Source organism: Hemiscyllium ocellatum, chromosome 15, assembly GCF_020745735.1.
Source record: "Hemiscyllium ocellatum isolate sHemOce1 chromosome 15, sHemOce1.pat.X.cur, whole genome shotgun sequence".
In the NCBI taxonomy this organism is placed as follows: domain Eukaryota; kingdom Metazoa; phylum Chordata; class Chondrichthyes; order Orectolobiformes; family Hemiscylliidae; genus Hemiscyllium; species Hemiscyllium ocellatum.
The window spans coordinates 32,577,780-32,604,709 of NC_083415.1; the positions used below are offsets into that span (position 1 = coordinate 32,577,780).

Below are 26,930 nucleotides of genomic sequence, written 5' to 3' on the forward strand. Positions count from 1 at the left end.
GAAGTTACTACATTGTTGACAGGATGCCAGTGCATTGTCAGTTTTTTAAAAAATGGTAAGATGCATTATTCATCTCAGCTGGTTTTCCATGTTATAGTTCTCAAGCTAATAAACTGAGTTAGGGTCAAGCAATAGGTAAGTCCATTTCATTCTGACCAAGTTTCTCAGAATCTGGGCTGCTACAATGATATTACATGATAAACTGCACTGCAATTTACTTCTGTGAAGTGCTGAAATATTAGACATTGGAAACCTCCCACTGGTCAGTTAGTTGAAATTAACATAGTTGCTCATATGATTTATTGTGTTCATATTACTTGAATACTTTGCATCTATCTTTACACAGGAAGATACTGATGCCCAAATCATAGTGAAATAGAAATTAGTAAAGATATTGGTTTGGTTAAAATTTAACAAACAGGAGATATTGAATAGACTGGTGGTGCTTAAAGATGTGATTCACCAGAGTTGGATGAGGAGTATGTGGTGGAAGGGACCTTGCCAATTTAAAGAGGACAGCACCTTTCCAGATGGGTAGAACCTTGTTGTCAGAAAGCCACTCTGTTGGGTAGATGCTGCTCAAGTAGGAAGAGCTCACACCCCATCTGGCTGGCAGCCCATATTGCTTGTCCCCACCTGCTGCTTGTTGTGTATTAGCAACGGCAGGTTGAGCCCTCAAGTACCCTTGCTGATTTAATTCAGTGGGTGGGAGAGGGAAAGTCATGAAGGTAATGGGGTGCCTTTAACACATGTTCTTCCCTGACTATTCAAGTCCTTTTTCAGCCACTTGGGGAGGTATTAAATTCTAACTATCAAATCTTTTACTTTAACTGTTAGTCATTTAAAGCCCGACTGCTACTGAGAGATAAAAATAGCTGCTTCAAGAACAGGATGGTAAATTACTTTGAGATGTAGCACTGCCTGCTATAGCCAAAGATAACAGAGAAGAATGTGCTTTCTTGGAGAAGGTGACAACTGTGACAGCAGGAATTTCTTGGTTATCGTGCAAAACATAAATACATCTCCCTTCACAGAAATGGATTAAATAAGTACTCTATGAAGCTCTTCAAGCATGGGTTGGGATCAAGTTATGAAAATGAAAAATTGATTTGAATTTGGTGAGGGAATGTTGTTATTCTTCAGTTGCACAGTTGAACATGTATGCAAGTGGCACTTTGTATGTGACCAATATACAGTGTGTAGTTCATCTTTTTGTTTTCTCTTTGGAAGTTTTGCTTTTATGTCCTATATATTTCTGGGGGTATCTTGTTAAAGGCCGCTAAAAATATTTTAGATGAACTATTCATCATCATTTTCCACATCGATGCTGATGACATCCAGTTGTAGCTCATTACCAAAATCTTCAATTGCTTGCCAGACCAGAATATTCTTCCAATTTAATTTTCATAAAACTGAGCTGTTTTCCTCTGTCCCCACATGACTTGTCTTTTCTAGCTAATAATTCCATCCCTCTTCTGCCAGTTGTCTGAGGCTCAACCAGACTTTTCATAACCTTTATGATATATTTGACACTCTGAGCTTTCAAACACATCTCTGTCTCATCACTGAGACCACTTATTCCTACCTCCATAACAATGTGACCAAACAGTGTAAGACTTTAGCCAGAATTTTCGAGCACCTGAAATGACAAAAGACATGGATCAGAAAGTTGGGAAAATCAGATGAGAACGACAGTGATGTATGTGATTCTCAACGTCAAAAACAAAAAAAATTCCCATTCACCAAGCTGTGTGGTGAAGGAGCTGCTCCAATGTTTCCATCAGTTTAGGGGAGCTTTGCAGAATACTTGATACAAGATGCCACATAATCCTGACATTATGGGCTTTGTTCAATTGGCCCAGGCAAGGAAAGTATGTATGGGCTCTGAAGAGCTAGGTGAGCAGCAGCAGTCTTCTGAGGAGGAAGTAACATCATCTTCTGCATGACAGAGTATTTCAATGTCAGGCATGACAAACCAGACAGAACTTAAATACCTAGTTCCAATGAGGTGCAATGATCACTCATTCATTGTAAATTTGAGGCAAACAGTCCCTTCTTGTTGTTTGTTTATGCTTTGCTTTGTCTGTTGCTGAACGAAAATTAAGGTTTTTAAATATTTGAAAGCTTTCCAGCGGGTGATGGTCTCACATTGAACATTAACATGCTCCTCTCGTGTTGTTGGAGCAGTACTCATTCAGACAAGTGAGTATTCCTTCACACTCCTGACTTGTGTCATGTAAATGCTGCAAAGACTTTGGAAAGTCAGAGTTACTTAGCCTAGGATTTCTAGCCTCTGACCTGTTCTTGTAATCACAGTATTTATTTAGCCAGTCTTATAAGAGATGTGATGTGTCATTTATTTTGAATTTTCAACTAGTAGCATGTCAGTTTGTTTGTATCTATGAAGGTATTTAATGATTAATTTGTAAGCATTTTTGTAGACATTTTCAAAAATATCTTTAAAAATAGTTTGAGGTGGATAGTTCTTGGAAGCTAATGGGAATTTTCACTTGAGAACGTTTATACAAGCAAAGAAAATATATAGTTCTACACTAGGCTTTCAGTTTAGAAGGTCAACAATAGTTATTTTTTGATCAGGAGAGATGCCCATAGTTTGGAAAAGCTTTTTGGTTTTCAATTTGAGCAGTTTCTGTAAGTCTTGGCTGAAGCTGGATGTGTAAGATAGTTGTACCTAAAGAAGGGAAATAGTTTAGAACTGTTACACAACAGGGTTACTTCAGTATAAGGAGTTTAATTTTAAACTTCCAAACCAGAGGTATTTGAGTAAAACTTTGAAGAGGTTATTCAAAGCTGAGAAAATCTACACTCCATTGTACGAAGGGTCAAGGAAAAGTGGATCAAGTTTTTCCAACCTAGAGTTGAAGACACAGCTAAGTCAAACCCTCTCTGTGTTAGAGAAGCAAGTTTTTCAATGACGTTCTGATAGGATTAATGAGATTGAATTTACCATGTGTTTTGAAATCTTTAAATTTGTATCATATGTAAATACTTTGATTTATTCAATTTCATTTTCATTTATTTTGGATAATGATCTGTTTTATTATTATAACCAAATCAGGACCACATTATTAAAACAAAAGGAAAGAAAATATGATCTATATTGCCATTTCAGAGACTCTTACCTGTACTCAACCCATCTCCCACACTTTGTCCCCACCCCTTCCCTAACTTCTCATAATAGTAACAGGGTCCCCCAGTTCTCACTTATGACTTGACCAGCCTTCACATCCGAAGGATTGTAATCTGCAATTTGTGGTACTTTCATGGGATGCCATGACCAGACACACATTTCCCTCCCCTCCCTTCTCAGCATTCCATAAGGACCATTCCCTCCAGGATGCTCTGGGCGACTCCCCCTCTGCCTTCAGTGCCTCCTAACACCCTCACGGCAACTTCCCATGCAATTGCACAAGGTATAACACCTGCCTGTTTACGTCCTCGCTCCTCACCATCCAAGGCCCCAGGCATACCTTCCAGGTGAAACATCAATTTACCTTTACTTCACTCAATGTATTCTGCTGCATTCACTCTTCACACATTGGTCTCCCTCACATTGGGTGACACATAGAAACAGACTGGGTGATTGTTTTGCAGAACAACTATGTTATGTACATAAAAGTAACCCTGAGCTTCCAGTTGCCTGCCATTTCAACATACCACCATGTTCTCTGGCCAACATTTCTGTCACAGCCCTGTTGCAGTGTTCCAGTGAGCCTCAGGCACGCTCGAAGAACAATAACCTAATTTTCCACTTGAGGACCTTGCAGCCTCTAGGACTCAACATCATGCTCAATAACTTCAGAACTGATTCCATCCATTTTTTAGCCACCCCACATCCATTTCCATTATGACATGGATTATGTTTTGCACAGTCACCCTTTTCAGGTATTCCTAAACTCATTACCTCATTATATGGGTTGCATTCGGTACAGTTCCTTCATTTTCTCCTATTCTTGGCTCTTGAGTGAGACTGGAGTTGGGAGATTTCTTTTCCTTTAGGCTACTTCTGAGCTCATCATCTAATTAAGGAAAGTGGTTGAGATCCTGCTGCTGGTTTAACCTCAAGTGAAGGTGGAATTTGCTGACGGAGAGCACCAGGATGATTCAAAATGGAGTGACCCTCAGAAGGTTGAAAACTATTATAAAAATTACTGGAAAAGCTCAGCAGGTCTAACAGCATCCGTGGAAATAAATCAGAGTTAATGTTTCAAGTCAACTGACCCTTCTTCAGGACTATCTCCTTCTGATTGGCAAAGAAACCTCTTAAGAGACAACATTTACATCATGAGCATGGTCTTTGCTGCCATAATTCCCTTAAATCCATGTTCTCTGGTCACCTTTCTACCACTGGAAACAATCTCTATTTATTCTTAACAGGCACCCAGCCAGATCGGTTTCCAGAGCCATAACTCTAGGACTTGGCAGATACACTTCACACAGTAGTCAACAACAATAAATGTATTTTCATGAGACATTTCTTGCACATCACAGTACCAGCCACACATGCTGCTCAGTACATCCATCACACCTCCATCACTCACCAGCAGTATTTGGGATTCATACCTATGAGTAAACTATTTTACCTCACACACATCTACTGACACTGCCAGCTTCCCGCTCCACATACCTAACAAAGCACTTCATAATTTTCAACTCTTATTAAGTCTGCCCGCAATAGCAACAATTTTACATCAAGCATCTTTAATAATCATTAATATGTCCCAATATGCTTTAATAAGTGATTAGCAAACAAAATTTAACATTGAGAAACTTAAATAAAAATTAAGAAGGATGATTAGGGACTTGGTCAAAGGTGTTACTTTTAATGAAGAAAGATAGAGCTAAATGACAGAGTGATTTAGGGAGGAAATTGAAATTGAGGTAATGGTCATCAGTGCTAAAATGAAGAAAATCAGGGATGTGTAAGAGACAGAATTGAAGGGGCACAGAAATCTTAGATTATCTTAAATCTGTTATAGCACTGGAAGTGATTTTGGAGAGGTGGTGCGGATGAAGTCATGGATAAATTTGAATATAAGAATGGAAATTTTAAACTTGTGGCATTGCTTGACAGAGCTAAGGTTGAACACAATTGAGCAGTAGGATAATGGATGAACAAAACTTGGTGTGAGAGGACTCAATGATGCAGAGAGCAATGTGGGACACTGGTTGGGAGATTATTAGAATAATTAAGATGAAAGTTAATAAATATGTTGCTAACAAATTCTGAAAATGCAGTGGGATTTTGGGGACAAGTGTTGAAGACAAATAGTCTAGTGCTTCAGTCTTCCTATGTAAGTGATGTCTTACAGCCCTAATAGTAACTTTCCCCATCTCCCCAACCCCCTTTAAAACTGTAACATCCTTCCTAAAGTGAGGTTGCTAGAATTGAATACAATACTTAGGCTGAGGTCTTAGCAGTTACTTACAAAGAATCTGGTATAACTTGTTTGCTTTTTGTTCTGTAGATCTGGATTTATATTTTTGCAACAGAATACTCATGATTGGAGCATACTTCATTCTACATGTATTTCTAGTAGGATATAGTTTCAAGCTGTAAAATTAAAGATAGTAAAACTTATAAGATTGTTATACTGTTTTGTAGTGAACTTGTAATTTTGTAAAAAATTTAAAATCTTTTCTCAATAAAAATATACACAAAAAATAGTAAAGCATGATGACAAGGAACTGAAAAACTGAGTGTATGTGGTATTGAGGACAGAAACTTGCTAATTAGATGTGGTATTCTACACTCAGAGGTTGTAAAATTAATTGTAATAAATCTTATTATTTTTAGACTAGGCATTGTTACTATACTGAAATAATGTTGAGCAAGTCATGAAACTGTACTAAACAGCTAAATCTTCTTAATCAGGTCCTGAATATCAGAAAAGACGATTGCTTCAAGAACTAATAGAAAATGGAGGTAACGTAGAAAATACAGACCAGGAGCCTCCATCAATAGAAGAGCCTCCACCTACCCCTCCAGAGAGTCCTGGACTCCATGAAAAAGCCGCAACTCCACTTGAATCATCCCCTGCTGGCACTCCTTCTCCAAGTCCTTTGGAGACACCACCAGAGGTTAGAAAAATTAGAGGATCAAATCCTAAGATGGAAAACTCCAGCCACTTGAGTCCCGGCTACTGGAATGGTGAGCAAAATAAAAGTAACCGGTCAACTAGTCATCCTGCAACACCTTCTGGTTCACTGACCTTGCACGCTGAGAACAGGTCATCTGCCAATGACCGAAATCCTCTCAGGACCTCCAGTCTCCAGAACAACAGAAGAACCCCAACTAAACTGGAGGAGCAACTACAAAACAACTATGATTTGGACATAAAGCCTCTGGAAAGAATTGAAAGCAAGCCGAGCACAAATCAAAAGATCAAAGCAAGAGAACCCATCCCACCACATCAGCTGCAAGATGCTAAATTCCATGACAGCTACCACAGTTACGCTGTGCGGACACAAGTGGGACCTCCACCTTTAGATTTAGTGGATGATGAAACGCCTGTAAAATTATTGCCAGTCAAGCAAGAAGCACACCCAGCAAAACCTTTAACACCAGAGCCAAAAGCAGAGATCAAAGCAAAAAAGCCAGAACCAGAACCAAAGCCAGTGCCTCAAGTGCAAGAAACCGTACCACTTCCTAAACAGGAAAAACACTCACAACCCCGACCAGAATCCAGACCTCAGTCCAAGCCTGAACCCAAGCCTGGGCTTAAATCTGTGTCAAAACCAGTACCTAAACTCATAACACAACCTGACACAGCAGGGAAAGAGGTAGCAGACGTGGCACCATTTGATCAGGTGGGTTTATCATTAGAGCCATGGGCATAATACATGGATTTACAATCTGATTTGCAAACTGTCTCCTGTGACACAATTTGGCTTTTAGAACAGCTAGATAAATACTCCACATTATAAATATCCTCCTAGTATATTGTTACATTGACATTAAAATCCAAGCATGTTAAGGGGACAAGGCAAAGCAACATTGTTGATTGGATATTAATTGCATACAGGTGGCAGGCGTTAACAGGGGATTCACTTGAGCTCCTATAAATAAACACAGAAAATGTAGTTGTTGAGTTAGGAGGCATACACAGTAATGTGTAACTGTAAATAAATATGCAAGTGTTTAAAGATTGGCTTCAGTTCTATCCTTCACCACCTGGTTCCATGGAATAGAACACATTTATCATGCCAATAGTAGTTTGATGTATTTAAATATTGAGTTAAATGATGGATCAGATCTTTTACTATGTTAAGACGCAAGCTTGTACCTTTATGTTTTCCAACATGCGCGTGAGTGTGCAGAAGTTCCCTATACTCAATTTAGTGAAAACCTCAGTGCAGTGGAGGCATACTATTGTACGAACTATCACAGAGCAAGAATAAATTTCAGCATGAATAATAATCTTCATGTTCGTAAACCTAACTCTATTAATCATTTGAAATCACTGGATACTGATTACTGATCAGAATGGTCTTTCTATTTGTTGATATACTAAAGATCCAGTTTCCTTAAATTCAGAGCAGGAAAGCATTAAAAATGCTCCAAGAGACTTAAAGATATTGTGAATGAGCTCAGATCTACAACCTGTTACTTCCAGCTGTGCTGAAGAGCCTAGCACCAATATTGATTGATCAGAATAAAGTAAAAAAGTAAACATTAGGCTGCAACTGTTGACATTTTGTCAAGTTTCATGGAAGGTTTCTCTCAATGAGGCGAAGTGAGTTTCCTTGCATTAATTATCCCAAGCTCTACTAATTAACTATGCACCACCTGCCTATGGCATCCCTTGTCAGATACTAACCAAATTCTATCAGGAACTGGAGGAACTTGCCACTGCCGGGATAACCTGGAATAGACCAGCTTTCCTGACACAGACACCATCTTGGAACCCTGACTGTACACCTGGTCATTGGTACTCTGGAGTTTCCTTTCACTGTCAGTGGTTTAACACTGCCCCAAATCCAGTACTGTCACAAAACAGAGGTGGCACAGTTGACACTTCCATGCACTTACAACTGTACATTCCTATTCTAATCGCAGCTTAAGCATCTAACCACACACTCACCATTCTGTAGCTGTATCCTTTCTCAGAATCCTAACTAAGTGACAGATAGTCCGTCCTCATTGTCCACTGTAATCTCATCATTATTCACACTGAGGACATCATGGACAGAAATATATTCAAATAGTGCATGGCATAAACTTTTATTTGCCAAAATCAATAGAAATTGAGCAAGCAGAGACTGCATTCCTTGCAGGTACACTGTGCTGGCATGCTGAGCAATGTCCGGTCATTGCACACAGCTCTCATTACTGGAAACAGGTAACAATTAAATCCAGCTTAGTTTGTAGCACCTGACTCAGTTTGACTCTATCATGTACAAGTGATCTTCCTCCCGTTTGATATCCTCTTCCTTCTCCTTGGAAGACTGCTCCAGCTTTCTCACCCTCTTAGTTTTTATCAGATTCCATTGTTGCCCGCTTCAGTTATACGGAGTATGACATGTAAGATTATGTGGCACACACTACCCTGAATATACTCAAGGTCCCCGCCAGCCTATTGTCTGCTTCATCATGACTTTGGTCGACGAATGGGCTACATTGTATCCACGAGGAGAAAGTGAGGTCTGCAGATGCTGGAGATCAGAGCTGAAAATGTGTTGCTGGAAAAACGCAGCAGGTCAGGCAGCATCCAAGGAACAGGAAATTCAACATTTTCGTGCATAAGCCCTGATTTCCTGATGAAGGGCTTATGCCTGAAACGTCGAATTTCCTGTTCCTTGGATGCTGCCTGACCTGCTGCACTTTTCCAGCAACACATTTTCAGCTACATTGTATCCACGCTTGGTTTCATTTGGTGGTGGTGGGGCACTGGGGGGACATGTTACATAATGGAATCTTGCTCCAGTTGATCAGAATAGCAGTCAGTATTGCTGAACTTCTCTTCTTAAATGAAGTAATTTAAGTACAGCCAGGACTTTTGTGGTGCAGTGAATGTATGTTCCTATCTCTGGACTAGGAGACTCTGGGTTCAAGTTCACTTACTTCAATGATATGCAGTAACATCTCTGAGTAGGTTGATAAGAAAGTATCTATAAGTATGCCTTTCTTTAGAGTCTTGGAGGGTTTACAAAGGGTTGATTAGCTCAATTGGCTGGATGGCTGGTTTGTGATGCGTTGTGATGCCAACAGTTGGGATCAATGATGTTGCCGTGTAAGACTGTCTTTCTCAATCTCCCCTTTTCTGGAATGAAACCACCTCCAATCATCTCTGTCTAAGAGAGCAGTCCTGTGGTTCAAAATAGGACCATGGGACTTTCCCTTTACTTGAGGTCTACAGCACAGTGTCAGTACTGGTCAAAAACAAGCACCTACCAATTCTATCTCCCATTTTCCAGCATTAGCATGCTTGGCATTACAGGTGCACATCTAAACATTATTTTCTATTTAGTAACAGAAAGATAATTTTAAATGTTTATTCTTCTCTGGTCATATTTGATTAAATTTAGAATTTATGACTTATTTTTGGAATGCCCAAAAAGAAATACAAAATGGTTAAGTATAAATTTTAACTACTTAAAAATGTTAATTTTATCATATTGGAGAAATTTGAGTTTCTTGTAAAATTATAAAGCTATATATATGAAATATTTCTTCTTAAAAATTATAAATTGGTGCCCATTATGTTGCAGATCTCCAGCAAATTGGTTGGGCCACTTTTGGAATACTGCATTCAATTCTGGTCTTGCTGCTATAGGAAAGATGTTGTTAAACTTGAAAGGGTTCAGAAACTATTTACAAGGATGATGCTGTGATTGGTGGGTTTGAATAGGAAGAGGCTGAATAAGCTGGGGCTATTTTCCCTGGAGCTGAGGGGTGATCTTAGATAGCTTTATAAAATCATAAGGGGCATGGATATGATGAATAGCTAAGGTCTTTTCCCCAGGGTAGAGGAATCCAAAACTAGAATGCATAGGTTTGAGATGAGAGGGGAAAGATTTAAAAGGGACTTAAAGCGTACGTTTTTCACACAGAGAGTTGTGTATATATGGAGCAAGCTGGCAGAAGACATGATAGAGGTGGGTCAATCAACATTTAAAAGGCGTCTGGGTGGGTATCTGAGTAGGAAGGGTTCAGGATATTGGGTCAGCGTGGATGAGTTGGACCAAAGGGTTTATTTCCGTGCTGTATAATTCTGAGTTAATGTGACTCAGCATTAATTATGAAGTTAGTATGCTGTTTAAAAATCCAGTTATGCCTCATTTACATGATAAAGTTTATCAGTGGTTTTTGCAGTGAGAAAAACAGAGGGGAAGTTCTCAGCAGTTCCTTGATTATTCAGCTTACAGTCTGGGGATGCCTTAACAACACACTATGGAGGAGCACAGTCCATATTATTCTAAGCAAACTCTGTCAGTTTTAGAGGCATAATAACAGCTAATGCTGACAACTTTGCTGTCATTTACCATCGCAAACCTGTATAAAATCAGAAGAAATTTGATTAATATTTTAAACTCTGTAACATGTTGGTTGTAACAATAATAAATCTTGCTCACAAAAGTTTGGGGTATAACCTTCCAATTTCAAACAGAACTGTAGGAGTTCTGCTTCCTCAATACGTAGTATAGATGCTCCTTGTAAAAAGCTAGAGATATAATTTAGCTAAGCCCTTACTTGTTAACATCAGTTGTCAGAACAAAATACTGCTGGAGTTGAATCAGCTCAAAGTACTGGTCAGCTTGCTGGCATTATTTCAAGCTCTGGTCAGAATACCCATTTATGCTTTGATTATCAATTTATCTGGAGCTTACTATGAAATACCTCAGTGCCCAATGACAGACCTATCCTGTAATAAGCATGACTGTACTAACAGAACCTTTGTATTGTGTGCTCAAGTCAGGTTACCAAGTCTATATGGAAGTTTGACTTGCTTCTAAAATATGATCGCCAGGCAGATTACTTCCAGAGTTATTTCATGTTCAAAAACACACAACCTATCTTTTCCTCAGGAAGAATAGAAATTTAGACCTTAGTAGAAAATAGATATTAGGTAAACATGAGTTTGAGCCCTTTTTGGATGAACCAATTTGCTAAAAGTCCATGATTTTGTGGCACAAGAAATACAAATATCATTGTATTGCCATTATCCTTATGATCATAGGCTGGATGCATCCTATATCCTGTACACTTATGCTTCATCTCAATTTATGTAAATCTTATTCTGTATGGGAAGTATTAGAGTGTTAAAGTGTTATATTTAATAACATCATGCCAAAGTTAACGATGGAATTATTTTCATATGTAATGTTTACAGTAAGTACTTTTAGTGTGTGATAGTAAGTTAAACTTGTAGTGTTGAAAGATGTTTGAACTGCAGCACTGCTTTAACTAATACCATATGTTGTTTAAAATATCCAGATTGGCATTGCAATGAATATGTTGAAAGGAAATAGACAAAGTGTACTTGGTCTTTTCAAAAATATTTTAAAGCCTTTATATGAACTAAACCTGTGTCATGATCTATCTACTGCTTTAGATAATCTCTTTGCAAGCATGTCAGACAGTGGGAGGTTGGAGGCTAAAACTCCAGAATTTTGAATTACTTTTCTTATTACAGGATCCTCGCAGAAAATAAACAGTTTAGTTTTGGAATTGCACATAAATAATTGGCAAAATTAAATACTTATAGAATATAAACATCTTAAAACCATTATTTGCACCTATTTGAAATAACTAGTGACAGCATGTTACAATCAACAAACTGTACATTTTGTTGTTCAATACACCCAGAATGTTGACAAATTATTTATGTTTATTTCAGGGACCTAATACCATTATGATTGCCATGGTCATTCTGTTGAACATTGGCCTAGCTGTCTTGTTTGTTCATTTCCTAACATAACTTGTTTGTAAGGTAAGAACAAGATTTTCATTCAGATAACAAAGCAGTAACAGAAACAACTTATATTTATGTAGCACTTTTAATGTAATAAACATTCTGAGGAGCCTCACCTCAATGTGACAAAACAAAATATGGCAGCAAGCCACTTATGGAAATATTATGTCAGGTGATTAAAAACCTTAGGTCAAACATGTGGTTTTAAGGAGTTTCATAAAAAAAAGGAAAGCAAGACAAAGAGGTGTGGAGGAGGTAGGGCAAAATTCAAGATCTTAGGACACAGGTAGCTGAACACACAGTCATCAGTATTGAAGCAGTTGAGATCAGGAACCAAAACAGTCTGGAATTAGAGGAATATAAATACAGAAGAACCTCAATTATTCGGCATTCAATTATCCGATTATTGGATTATCCGGCAAGATCGCAAAGTCCCAATGCTTGGCAAAACTATATTATCCTACATTAAATTACCTAGAATTTGATTAACTGTCCACCCATGTCCTTCAGATAATTAAGGTTCCTCTGTATCTTGAAAGGTTGAGACTGGACAGGATTGCAGACATAAGGAGCGGTGAAACTTGGGGGATTTCAAAATAAGGATGAGAATTTTAAAATTAAAATATTTCTTGAGCAGGAGTCATATAAGTTGTGAGCATGGATGAACGAGATTTAAGATGCTCAGTCGTGCAGCAGAAGTTTGCTAACTTCAGGCTTAAAAAATGAAAAAATGTAGGAGACCAGCCAGGAATATATATTGGAATAATCAAGTCTGGAAGTAACAGGATGGAGGAAGATTTCAGCAGTGGACAAGCTGAGACAGGATTTTTGAGTAATGTTATAGAGGGGGAGAAAGGCAGTCTTGGTGATGGCATGACTGAGGTCAGCAAATCGTTTCAGGGTACATGACATCAAGGTTGCGAACATACTGGCTAACCTCAGATTGTTGCTCAGGTGAGAGATGGAGTCACTAGCTCAGGATCAGAGTTTAGAATGAGGACCCAGTATTTAATTGGTGGATATTTTGGGCTCATACTGATTGTCAGAGAAGCTGTCTGAAAATTTAACCAAATAGAGATGACAAAGGTAAATGTCGATCATGTCAATGTACATCTGAAAACTAACATTATGCTTATAGATGATGTCAATGAGAACATACGAAGATAACAACATCAGAAATCGGAGTAGGAGTAGGCTAGTCTGCCCTCAAGTCCATCCTACCATTTGGCAAGATCATATCTGATCCACCCAAGGCCTCAACTGCTCTTTCATGCCAACTCAGCAGAGCTGCCAGTTGCACATTATTTCAAAAATCTATCTACCTCCTCTTTAAATACTTTCAGTGACTCATCTGCCACAACTCTTTGGGGTACAGAATTCCAGAAACTTGGTACCCTCTGGGAGAAGAAACTCCGCTGTACCTGAGTTTTATCTGCATGTCAGCTTATTTTGTAGCTATGTCACCTAGATTGAGATACTCCCACAGTGCATTTACCTGTTAGAATCTTGTATCTTCATTCTTCTAAACTCTAATTAATAAAGATCTAACCTATTTAGCCATTTTTGACAACCCCGTCATCCCAGGAATCAGCCCTGTGAATCTCTTTTAAACAGTCTCCAAAGCTACTACATCCTTTTTGTAAATACAGGAGCTGCAAATATAGCCTCATCAACACCCTGTGCAGTTTTAACAAGACTTTTTTGTTTTGAAACTCCAAACCACTAGCAAGAAGGGCCAAAATCTAACTTTTTGTGTTTCATGCAAAAGAGCACTCCGATCCCTCTGCATTGTACATTTTTTTGGAATCTCTCTCCATTTAAATAATAATTTGCTTTTTGATCCTTCCTACCTCACCACGACATTTAACTCCATCAGCCAAAATTTTGTCCAGTCACTCAGCCTATCCGATGTCCTCAAAATAACATGTCCTCCTATCTATTTTTGTATCATCACCAAATTTGGATACGTTACACTTTGTCCCCTGCTCAAAGTCATTAATATGAACAGTAAATAATTAGGACTGATCCTTGTGGTACTCCACTAGTTACATCTGTCCAGCCTGAAGAAGTCCCATTAATCCTGATTCTCAGCTTTGTGTGTTAACCAAACCTCAATCCACACTAACATATTACCCTTAATACATAAGCTCTTTTCTTTTACAATAACATTTATGTGACACCTTATAGAACATCTTCTGAAAATCCAAATACACTACCTCTACCAGTTCTCCTTTATAACTCTGCTTGTTATATCCTCAAAGAAGTCCAGAAAATTTATTAAAATGATTTCTCTTAATCATGTTGACTTTGATTATGTTAATCTTTTCTAAGTGCTTTACTATTTCTAAAAATAGATTCTATCATTTTCCCAGCAATAGATTTTAGGCTAACTGGTCCATAGTTTCCCACTTTCTGTCACCTTACCTTCTTGAACAAGGGTATTTCACTTTTCTAGAATCCAATAACTTCTGCACTATTTTGTCCAATGCTTCCATTATTTTGGTCAATGCTTTGTAGGCATTTCCTTTACAATCTTTGGATGCAAGCAATCACGTCCTGTTGACTTGTCTGTCTTTAATCCCATTAGTTTCTTCCCTTGTAACAGAGTCTGTTACAAAATATTTTCTCTCATTAACACCTTGTTTGCCTGTCCTTCAGAATTACTTCCAATAGTTTCCCCCTTACTGAAATTAGACTGATTGGCCTATAGTTTCCAGGTTTATGCCTTGATTGCTTTTTGAATAACAGTACCACATAAGCTGTCCTCCAGTCCTCTGGCATCTCTCCTGTGACCAGAGACGAATTTAAGTTATTGCCAGCATCCCTGCGATGTCCCCGCTTGCCTCATTCAACAGCCTGGGATACAATTCATCTGGCCCAGGGGATTTATCTACTTTTCAGCCAACAAGATTACTCAGAACTTCCTCTCTGTCTACACTGCCTTATTTAATTTTATCATAGTTATTCTGCCTCTCACAAATGAACACCAACACAAAGTATACATTTAGAACCCTGTCTACATCATCTAGCTCCACATGTAAGTTACCACTGTGGTTCTTAATGGTCCCTATTCTTTCCCTTGTTTTCCTTTCATCTTTAGCACTTGTAAAATAAACTAAGATTTTCCTTTATTTTATATGCAATCACACTTTAATGCTCCCTTTTTTCTGTCCTAATTTCCTTTTTAAGTTCTCCCTTCATATTCTATACTCCTTCACATCTTCTGTTTAAGCCTTTAGTATCTGCCGTAAGCCTCCCTTTTTCTCTTTATCCAATTCTTTATATTTCTTTATATAATGTTTGCTGGATTTGTTGGCCCTACCCTTTAGATTTATTGGAACAGGTTGTCCTGTACTCTCCATATTTCTTTCTTGAACGCATCCCACTGCTCTGACCCAGATTTACCTAAAAGTATCTGTTCCCAGTCCACTCGAGCTAAATTACTTGTGATCTTATTAAAGTTCTCACAATTTAGAACCTTGACTGCAGGCCCATCTTTGTCCAGTTCCATGATAATCTTGAATCTGACGGAATATTGATCATTGTCTGCAAAATGTATCTCCAATAAAACTTCAACCATCTACCCAATTTCATTACCTAAACTTGAGTCCAGGACATCTCTTGTAGGACCTCCAATGTACTGACTTTAAAGGTTTTCTTGGATGCATTATAAAAATTCCAGTTTGTCTAAACCTTTCACGGTTAATGTTGAGGAAATTAAAATTCCTCATTAAGACTCTCCTATTACCCCTCCCTGCAATTTGCCTACATATCTGCTTTTCTATTTCTCTCTGACTGTTAGAGGGCTTGCAGTACACTTCCAGGAATGTAATTGCTCCAATTTGGTTTTCCCTCTCCACACGTGTTGTTCCCCTCTCATTCAAATCTGCCATTATCATCCCTCTCCTCAAAGTAATACTCTTGACCTCACAGTCCTTGTATAAACATAGAGAGGGGCGATAATGCTAAATTTGAATGAGAGGGGAAAAACACCTGCAGAGAACAAACTTGCAATGATACTGGCCAAAAGGATGTTAGGGAGATATTCAATGATGATTGGTTTAGTGGGAATAAGATCAATGGAGCAAGAGGTGGGTTATAAAGACAAGATAAGCTCAGAGGGAATATGACGGAAATAAAGAAACTATGAGAAAAAATGAGAGCTCAGGATATGGTAGGATGAATATTAGAGGAAGTGTGCAAGTGAGAGGAAAGCAGCAGAGCTAGTAGATCAAATGGTCTAGATCTCCGTGACAAACTCCTTGCACCTACAATTGCTCCACAATATGATTGGTCCTTTAACAATCTTTATTTGATTCAGTTGTAAAATCGAAAAGCCTAAGGTTTTCTTGTAACAGTTTTAGAAATTTCCTCTTAATTTTCTCTTGAACCAAGAATGATGTCACTCAAATTCTTTGTGATCATTGCAGAAGCTCTTGTGGTACTTTTTCTGATGAGAATAAGGAAGACGACTTTTGGAAAGTTAAACATCCTGCAAGACCTGACACAGAAAGACACTGCAGAGTCTGATTTCACTGCCCCCCTTTTGAAGAATTCCCTGATCTGTTTTCTGTCACCAGTTTGTGCCCTACAATTTTGGAAATGAGATACATTGGAAGATCTACAACTGACCTGAATTTATTTGTAGAAACTAACAACTGCCTTACCTTATGTCTGTGTTTATATAATACAGTACTAGCTGCCAAGGATTGTGCTTGAAAGTTTGGATTATTCTATTGTATAAAGAGAGGAGAGGAGAGGAAAAGATTCTTGAAAAGAAAAGGTTGACTTAGTTAAGGGAGATCTTGCTCACATATTTTTGTAGGTTTGATGACATTTTTGGTTAATCTAGGTACAATGAAAAAGATTAATATGAACATGACTGTATGTACTTAACTCTTAAGTCTAAAAGATTTAGGGCTATATTTTCCTCTGTTCATTATTCACCGTGAAAAATGTAAAGTGGTGTTCCCCATTTTATGTGCACTCTTTCCCCACTGAAAATAACAGAGGACATTACTTCCTTAGAGATTGCCTTTGGAAGAAGAGATTGTGGATGCTTTGCACTGCATTCATAGGGCCTTTTATATGTCATGAAGGGAAATATTGGTCTTATCGCGAATTTTTAACACATTGTTCTCTTTCTCTCTGCATTACAGTCCTAATCAGATGAGTAAGAGAATTATGATTCATGTTTGTTGCATGTTTGTCAATGAGCTATTTTTCATAATATTTTAAAATTAATTATGCCAACTACCATACTTAAGTCAGTATTTATTTTTGAGCAATGCTGTCATAAGCTAAATGAAAAGGGAATGCACAAATCTGCTTTTAACATCGTGACGCTTTCAGAAATAAATTTATTAAAAATACAAGGAAGACCAACACTACTTTGCAACAAATTTAATACTGCTTTACATTTTGAATGCCATATTACATTTTAAAAAAACACGTAATTGCAGTTAGTCACCATATATTTTTGACGAAAATCGTTGGCACATTGAAGCTGTACAACTACAAGATACAAATCACAGGCCTTGTTTCTCTTTCAGATTTTTTTTTAAAATGCCTAACAGTATTTCTGTCACTGCATTCAAAGTACATTCTTGAGCCTAGACCAGCCATGTCACAAAGTACTTGCTACTTGATTGCTTTCAGGGTATTACGCTTTCCATTTTTGTGCTGAAGTACAAAATCTTTTGAGCTTTTTTTTCCTGCTTTTCTCTGCATGTGTGCACTTTGTAGAATGATAGCATAGGTGATTTTAAATTTTGTTTTACATATGACAAGGTATTTATGCTTTTGTGTGGATATACATTCAGGACTGTTTTACCTTGTAAGATTTATATGAAAAAAGATAAAAGTACCTCAGAGATGCATGCTTCTGCAAAATTTTGATTGAAATGCTTATTTAGTATTTTCAGGTCTTGTTACAATGTGAATAATTACACCAGCCACACTGAACACTTCCAGATATTTAATCAATTTCTATAAATATGTTTTGGTAAATATTACCTTGTTGGGTGTTACCACCAGAAGGATTTTGTGGGAAATGGTCCAGTAAAGAAATGTGTATTTATAACCTGAAACACACGATATTTTAAAAAATCCTCCATAATTTGAATATCCAAAACATCATATCGTATTCTGAGTTTTTTTTTACACTGCCTCGTGATGAGACAATGAAAGTGAAATGAATCAAAATTAATGTAATTTGACAGTTATTACATTAAACAGTTTTGACATTGTAAACTGAGGGAAGTTTAGTTCAGACACATATTATCAGAAGCATGAGGATTAGTGCCTTAAATTACAGCTGTTTCTTAATACACATAAAATACTTCAAATTGTAATTTTTTAAAAATCTCATTGATGTTTTGAGTTTCAAAACTCCATATTAGATGATGGGAATCACCATAGTCTGACTAAGGATCCATAGATACAGGAAGTCACATGATTAACCTTAAGAACTTCCTGGAAAATGCACTAACTTTTAAAGGTTATAAACCAGAGTGAACCTAGCATATTCCAAAGCTCCAAAATAATAGTACTTCCTATAATATTTAATTTCTCAATTTGAAATAGTAGAACTGATTTAAATTTTGACAATATTGTTAAAAATGTGTAGTTGCAGATTAGTCACCCACTATGAAATTTTCCCAATTATCGTTGCTTTTGACTCCAGGTAAAGAGCACAACTGGCTACAAGCCTGTGACCACCTATTTTCTACTATCACTGAAAGGTGAGATCACTTGGGTGTTTGTTTAATTTGATGATTTTAATCGTGCTGGGACTGATTATAACTAGCTGAGATTGGCATTTATGACAAAGTAATACCTTTAGATGGATTTGGGAAATTTTCTTGTTTTCTGGCAGTATTACACTGCAGTTTTAAAAGGGTCTTCTTGCCCAATACCCAAGAACCTGCCAATTTCAAATGATAGACCTCTTTATTATGCAAATTAGAGTATTATGACCAAGTTAGGCCTTTGATTTCAATTTCAAGGGTGACATGGTGGGAGAATTCATTGCAGCTCAATCATGTTTTTTTGCCTTTCAGCAGCTTAAACAGAGATCTGTAAATGGATTCATTCCAGAAGCTGCAAGGAAACTTTTTCCAAGTTAAATTTGTGCAAAGCCCATAGGTCCAGAAAGAAATTACAAATCAGCGATGGTGTGAATTTACCTCCCTCACTTTATCTACATCTCCCTGTAAGTTCCAGCAAAATGTGCACTGAGTCTTCAGCTTCCCTTTGTTATACATCTAGAGCCAGATTTTTGCAGCTGTGGGGACTGTAGGGACTTAAAAATACCAGTGGGATCCACATATGAAAGTCCTGCCATGCCTCCCCATTTCCAACCGATGCCATTACGGCAGTGTTCTCTTGGAGTCAGGATTTGACTCAAGCATGAGCAACAGTGCTATGTTCAAACTGATCCCATTTTCATGGCCACAAAGGCACTATCCCACTGTGTGAGACTTACAATCCTTATAAAGTATGTAGCATTGTCATGTTAAATGGCCAACCTTTTACAAATTGAAACTGCAGACTCATGAAATATGAAGCAAAAACAGAAGTTGTTGGAAATTCAGCAAATCTGGCTGCATCTGTGGGGAGAGAACAGAGTTGATGTTTCAAGTCCAGTGATGTTTCTATTCTGAACCAGTTCGGATGAAGGGCCGAATGGTTAAGAAAAAAAACTGGTTTAAAATCAAAGAACAGGAGCAAGCCTTTCAAACAATCTGAATGATCCTGAAGAGTCACTGAACTTGAAACATTAACTCTATTTCTCTCTCCCCAGATGTTGCCAGACCTGAGGGGTTTCTCTAGCACTTCCTATTTTGTTGAGGCAAAAAAGATGTCAGCCAGTGTTTGGGAGTTAAAGAAAATCTGCTTGAGCAATGTGAATTGTTGTTTTTAGAGTATTATTAATGATAGGTGGTAAAAAGCAGCCAACCATGATCATAATTTGGGAGGGGGTTTAAGTTCATAGTTTAATTGACAGCTCAATTCAAATAGGTTATTTAAGATTCTGTCTTTGTGCAATTATGAATATAAGTACTTAATTCTTTTGTAGAGAGGATTAAGTACTTGAGAAGTTTCAAATGTATTGATGGGATTTGAATGGACTTTTTACACACTGAAATCTGCAATAAATTTTCTAGAACGTGTTTAATTTGAACATGAACTTCTGTGTTGGATGCTCGATGAGCTGGCGTGGAGGATGTAAAGGCAAAGGCCAGCAGATCAGGGGCATGGGTTGGCATTGGTGCTTTTAGAGACTATGGGTGGTTCATGAGGTGGCATTGTGCCATAAGAGCTCTTGAAAGTCGGTGAGTAGAGACTGAGGGAGTATTATGAGTGGGAGGAAGATGCTGTGCATGGCAATGGGAATTGGGTCAGAACTGTTAAGGTTAGAAGGCCTAATGAATTAAAATAAACTGGGACAAAACTCCAGAGAATAGAAACAAGCCTTTCAAAGAGTCTCTATAGTGGCACTCCTATAGCCCATGTGGTCACTTCCAATCTGCCCAACTCCACTCCAGGATTTCCATTACCCTAATTTTTCCCACTCCCTGCTGTCCTGCCCCCCCCCCCCCCACACACACATGCGTACATACCCTGTCGAGGCATATGCTTTCAGGATATAGTGAGTTGAGCTGGAAATTTCCCAAATCGAATTATTGGTATCAGGCAAAATGCATCTCAGGTTTCCCACAAGCAGGTGAGGAGAGGCCACTGTTCAGTCACTGTTCTTCACAATGCAACTGGCTGGAGTGTTTAAAAATTACTCCTTTATTTCCTTGTAAGGAAGCATTTTTGGAATCGTACATGATGTACTTCAATTTTGAATGCCATCAGTTTTTTTTTTAAAAAGCAAACAATCTACTGGCCTTGATTTCTGCATTCCCATTAAAAGTTACCCTGATAATTGTCACTGAATGTCAAGTGCCTAGACATCCTGCCAATTGCTATGATCAGTATAAGTAATGCAGACAGCAGTTTTGCAATTGAACATTGAAGTTTCAGAATATGGAATCTAATTTTAACATACTTTTCTTTACATGTGTAATTGAATGGCACTTTTTCGGTCGAGGTGATTGGAACAGGAACTTCTGATAAGTAAATATTACCCTTTAATCTAAGCATTATGCAGAAATCAAGAATAGATTGGCTAATAAAAAACAAATAAAACAGGTTAAGAATTAAACTGATTCTAAAACAGCTTTGCTGAATATTTCAAAGAAGATATATTTTTTATTTTGTGGGATCCACAATGAATTACAATAATGCAATTGTGATTGAACACACAAAATATTTTAACAAGCTGCAAATCATTATTTCAGTTTGATCTGGTAAAGAAATAACAATAATGAAACATTTTTGCTGTGGGGGTGTCTAACACATACTGTCATTAGCTAGGCCTGCCCTTGCGTGAAAAGTTTCCAAAATACTTGTGCATCAAGTGCTAAATGTGTGAGCTGATAATGGGGCAGGGAGAGAAACAAAGAAACTGGGGCATGAGTGAACAGGGCAAGAAACTACATACTGGCTTTACCAGATTGGATTGAAGGATTGGGATCTAAACATTACAAGAACTGAGAAGTGAGTGTATGTTGAAATCAATGCCAAATAATTTCCGGGAAGAGAAATAATCAGAGTGGGAAAGAAGGTTCGGATAAAAAGTGAGGAAGAAAAGAATTTTACTTATTACAATTACTAAAAACTATTAAAGCCTGAAGTGGTGAGTGTCATTTCCAGAGAGGGTAATTAGCATTAATACTTCCACTTTGTTAAAGGGATACTTAAATTGCAAATGACAAGACAACTTCTGGTGGCAAGTTCAATTCCTAACAACTGTGCAAACACCTGAACTTCACATTGGTCAATATATCATCAGTATGGAGATTGACAGTGACATGCCATTTTGTGAATCATTGACAGAGCTGAATATCTTGGATATCATTTATTGGATCACTGCATTAAATAGCCAGAGCATTTTCATCTGACATTGCTGTGCCACGTATGGATGAATAATGGTGAAGGTTATTCCCATTTAATTTGCCCATAAGTTATGGCCTGTTGAACATTTTGTTATAATCTAGGTAGAGACCAGTAACTTATTTACACAAAAATGAAATTCAAAATCCCATTAATATATCCAAAGAAGAAAGGCATTAAATTGCACAATTTTAAACTTTTTAAAAAATTTATAGAGGAGTGAAACAAAGCAAATGCTAAATACTGTTTTGACTAACTGTTTTGGTTATCTCCATTGCCATAGGAGTTCCCCCTGTGTAGTGACTTAATCCCAACCACCTTCAGCTACTTCATCCATGACCTTCCCTTCATCATTACATCAGAAATGGAGTAGTTCACTGATTGCACAGCATTAGCCACCATTCACAACTCCCTGGTACTAATGACTCTGTGTCCAATTGTAGCAAGACTAGAGCAACTGTCAGACATGAGCTGATAGATAGCAAGTAACTTTCTGATCACACAAATACCAGACAATGACCATCTTCAACCAATGAGAATCTTGTCATTTACACTTTTCATTCAATTCAATCTGACACTATCGACATCTGAGGGTTACCGTTGGTCAGAATACAAACTGCACTTGCCATATAAATTCATGGCTATAAGAGCAGGTTAAAGGCTGAAAGTTCTGAAGCAAATAACTCCTCTCCTGATTTTCCCAAAGCCTCTCCAATTTTCTGCAAGGTACAGATCAGGAGTATGATTGAAGACTCTGCACTTCCTTAGAAGAGTAGATCTCAAAAACTAAAAAAGCTTGACACCATATAGGACAAAGCAGCGGCCTTGATTGACAATTGATTCACAACCTTCAACATTCATACTCTCTGTCACTGATGCTCAGTGACAGCGGTTTGTGCCATCTACACAAGATACACTGTACCAACTTAGTAAGCTTCCTTTGACAGCATCTTCCAAAACTGTGACCTCTAGAAGGGTAAGGGTAGCAGAAGCATGGCAATACTAACACCCAGGGAAAGTTCCCCTCCAAATCATACACCTTCTCGAATGTTATTACATTGTTTTTTTTTCACTCTCATTAGGTCAAAATACTTCTTAACAGCACTGTGAGTATAAACATCACAAGGACTACAGGGTCTGCAAGAAAGCATCTCACCCCTGTCTTTCAGAGGGAATAAGGGATAAGTAATAAATGATGGCATATCCAGCAATGCCCAAATCCTGTGAACTAAAAAAAACACATAATCAACATGCGTTATCATGAATTAACAGGCAAATTGCTGTTGGATTGTAATCTGTAAATTACACATTAAGTGGTAATTATAATTAAGGCCAAGATTAGAGTGGTGCTGGAAAAGCACAGCAGGTCAGGATGCTGCCTGACCTGCCGTGCTTTTCCAGCACCACTCTAATCTTGACTGTAATCTCCAGCATCTGCAGTACCTACCTCTGACTAATTATAATTAAGGTACATCTAACAAATTGGTTTAGCAGTCTTGCACACAGATCAGATCAAACAGATGAAAAAAGTTGAAAACTCTTTCTTCCTTACAACGAATTTCATCTCCTTCTCGGACTTCTCACCCCAGCCAAAGGTAGCAGATCTCCAACTCAAAGAAACAACAGAAATAAATAATCTCTTTGCTTATACTTAGCTTCTCAGCCTAACCTGTTTTATTCATGTTGCCTTTACTGAACACTGAACTCACCAATGCAACTACTGAACTTGATAACTTTGCATTATGTGAACCAGTTTCATTCAGTTCAGTTTTGGTTTCAGTTTTTGTTTCCTTAAGAATTGTGAATTTTCTTGCCTTGTTCCCCAAATGAGACCTATCTTTAAAAAAAAATGATAGTTTGAAATTGAGATTCCATCAAAACAGACAAGCCCATGCTTTTTATTTGGCATTATTTTAGGACCAGTGGTAATCAGACCCATGGTAACTGATTAGAAAATCTAGGCCAAAATCTTTCTTTAAGATGAGATTTCAGTTTTGCTTATAAAACAACAAAGACATGCATTCAAGATAAACTTGTTCCAATTATGTTTATACAACTGATCAGACCTTTGCAAGAAAATCTGACTTCTGTCAACCCTATTGGATTTTGATACAAAGCATGAAACTAAAGAGTATTTTGTATTTTGGTGTAATAAGATACTTTGGACTTTGAATGTAATATATAAGATAATCTTTGATCCTGCTGTAGTAGATCTGCTCCAATGATTTTTGTCACTTAAAAATGCCTAGTACTGAGTGTAAAATGAGAATTTTAAGTGTAAATTAGCTAATTAATTCAATTAACTAAATGGTTCCATGTAATTTCTTACTGCTTATTGATTATCAATAGACAAATAAATTAGTGATACTGAGAATATCCATGCATATTTTATGCAGTTTTCAAACTCAAACATCCATTAACTTACTGTGTAGTATTCTTCTCAGCAGAATATGCTGTATTAAATGTTACCTTATTTATTTATGTTAGAATACATTCACCATGTAGAAATTTTAATGCTTTCATATGACTGTAGACAATTAAATTTTGTTCTCTTTTTTTCTGTTACTGTTGCAAGATATGAAACAAAAATATTTTAGGTCTATGTTCCACTTATGCACGACCTTTTCATGAATGTTATTCATGTTTTAAATCTTTTTCTGCCTTTGGACAGAATTTAATCACCTATACAGAAACCTTGAAGTATAGAAACAAGGAGATATTGCAGTTAAATAGGATGTAACAGTGTTATATGTGTTTATTTTTCTTGGCATATAAAAATCTGAGGAGCCAAAAACCAGTTTGTACTTTGCTACAGAAAACAGCAATATATGTTTTGTATTTTTAACTGGCTGAAAACAGCAGTGACATAAAACACTCTGAAGTACAGCCTGTCGCCACTTTTGGATACTGACATGGATTTAAACTTAATATAAACAATGTTTAATCTATGTTTATTTATTATATTGCATGTCTCGCTCAGGCTGCCTGAATTTTAAGTTTCATTATTTCTGCAAAAGACTAAAATAATCAATTATATAAGTAAGCTACTGTAATTTCTGTGGTTACTTAAATAAGTGTTAATTTCTTGTAAATAATTTTATTGGTATGAAATATTCTTCTGATTAGAGCAACAATAAAGTCTTTAACAAAATAACCAACAAGGTAGAAATGATTTGATATCTAAACCTGAGAAGTGACCTTATCAGTTAATAGGTTGAATTCAATAAAGTAAGCCTTATTGGCATTAGGTCTGGAAAACCGGAGTTTAGTTTTCTGTTGGCTTAATGGAAACTTGAAGCAGCATTAAGTTTACACGATGTCATTGACATAGAGGCAGCCTGTTATTAGTTCAGACTTAGGTCAGATTTAATTGGATGTTATTTGTTCATCATTACTACACTGGGGGCAATAGATGTTTTGAAAGAAAGTCAACAAACCAACGTATGTAAATTTTAGAAGGTCCACATTGCATCCTTCCGAACTTTTGATGTGACAGAACAATTTCAAATTCCTTTATTAAATTTTAGTGCATTGTACATTTCAGGGTTAGATAGAGTTAGCCTTGCCTGTGATATCGCAGGATGTTGGTATTGACTCATGCATAATGAAAGGTCTGAGACTAATCAATGAGAATGCTGCACAGATAGAAAAAGGATAAATTATGCCAAAACTGAAACTTTGTCTCAAAATTTCCCCTACAAATAGGTAAGGTTGCTGAATAGCATTGGGCTTTTATATTCATGTTAACTTCATACCCAAATACTGTATTAATTTTGCTTATAGTGTGTGTATATGTGTGCGTGAAACACAAATTGAAGTCAGAGAGCTGAATGAGTCTCAGTTCAATTATGTTGCATCAGTATGCCTTTCAAATGAAAAAAATACATCTGATTGAGGCTCCACAGACTAACAAGATGGCATGAGCACTATATAAACACTGTACAAAACTAATCCTGCTGGTTTACTTTATGATGATATTAATGTGTTTTCTTGTTCGAACGAACATTTTCCCTTCACTGTTGCTTTTAAATAAACATACTTTTCATTCGTTGTTTTTGTATTGAACCTTTGTCTAAAGTTGCCAAATAGATTTGTTTAGCAATCTGCAGAGTTAACTGAGCTCAGGAAGAATAGCAGTAACCATAAATAGCATTAACACACTTGAAACAAGGTGAAATAAAAATCTAGTCTGGATTCTCACTGCCATTTACCATCCAGGGATTCACTATTAGAAGTGCATTAAGTGGCAAGTATGGAGTATTTTATCCTTGGTATCCTCTTCCATTGTCAAATAGTCATCATTCAATAACAATGTTCACAAGATACAAGAGCAGGTCATTGGGCGATCAGTATTAATGTAGCCAAAAGCAAAGTTAATACTTTTCTGAATCTGCACTCTCCTCTCTAAAAATAATATTTATTTTCTGACTGCATTCCCCAAAAACTCAAAAGCTTAAATTTATAAAACAATTGCAACATGGTAAAAGTGCTTCACAATAGCACAATTAGGGAAATTTATCACAAAATCATATTTGTCATGTGGTCAGAAACTTAGTTAAAAAGGTAGTTTCTAAAGAGCAACTTGAAGGATTACGGAAGTTAGGGCCCAGGCTGCTAAAAGCACAACTAACAATGGTGAAGCGATGAAAAAAGCCGAATGCAGTACTCCATATGGACGTCTTAACAACTGAAGTATCACATGCACTCTTACATTTTAACTCTCAAGAAATAAAGACTAAATATTTTTAACACCTTGATTTTGCTTCAACTGATGTCCATGGTGAGTAACAGATGGACATGAACAACAGCATCCGGAGGGTACCACACTGCATTCTCAGCACCCTCTGGTATTGTCCTGAAAGCTGGGCAACATATTCTAGGCAGAAGTGAGGTTGAATAGTTTCCATTTTCACTATCTCAGACTAGTTCAGCATCCCTCAGCAAGGTCACAAATAACAGTGTGCTAATTCCATCAGCATACACTGAGTA

The 26,930-nt window shown here is 37.2% G+C and overlaps 1 protein-coding gene across 1 annotated transcript in view; it reads left to right on the forward strand.

Annotated features, from left to right (window-relative positions):
- The window catches only part of jph2 (junctophilin 2), a 104,074-nt gene extending 78,083 nt beyond the window's left edge, over positions 1 to 25,991 (forward strand). The window contains exons 4-6 of the mRNA XM_060836348.1: positions 5,897 to 6,831; positions 11,862 to 11,954; positions 16,367 to 25,991. Coding sequence (XP_060692331.1) covers positions 5,897 to 6,831; positions 11,862 to 11,942 — 1,016 coding nt within the window. The 3' untranslated portion in view covers positions 11,943 to 11,954; positions 16,367 to 25,991. The remainder of the gene's footprint in view (positions 1 to 5,896; positions 6,832 to 11,861; positions 11,955 to 16,366) is intronic.
- The last annotated feature ends 939 nt before the right edge of the window (positions 25,992 to 26,930 follow it).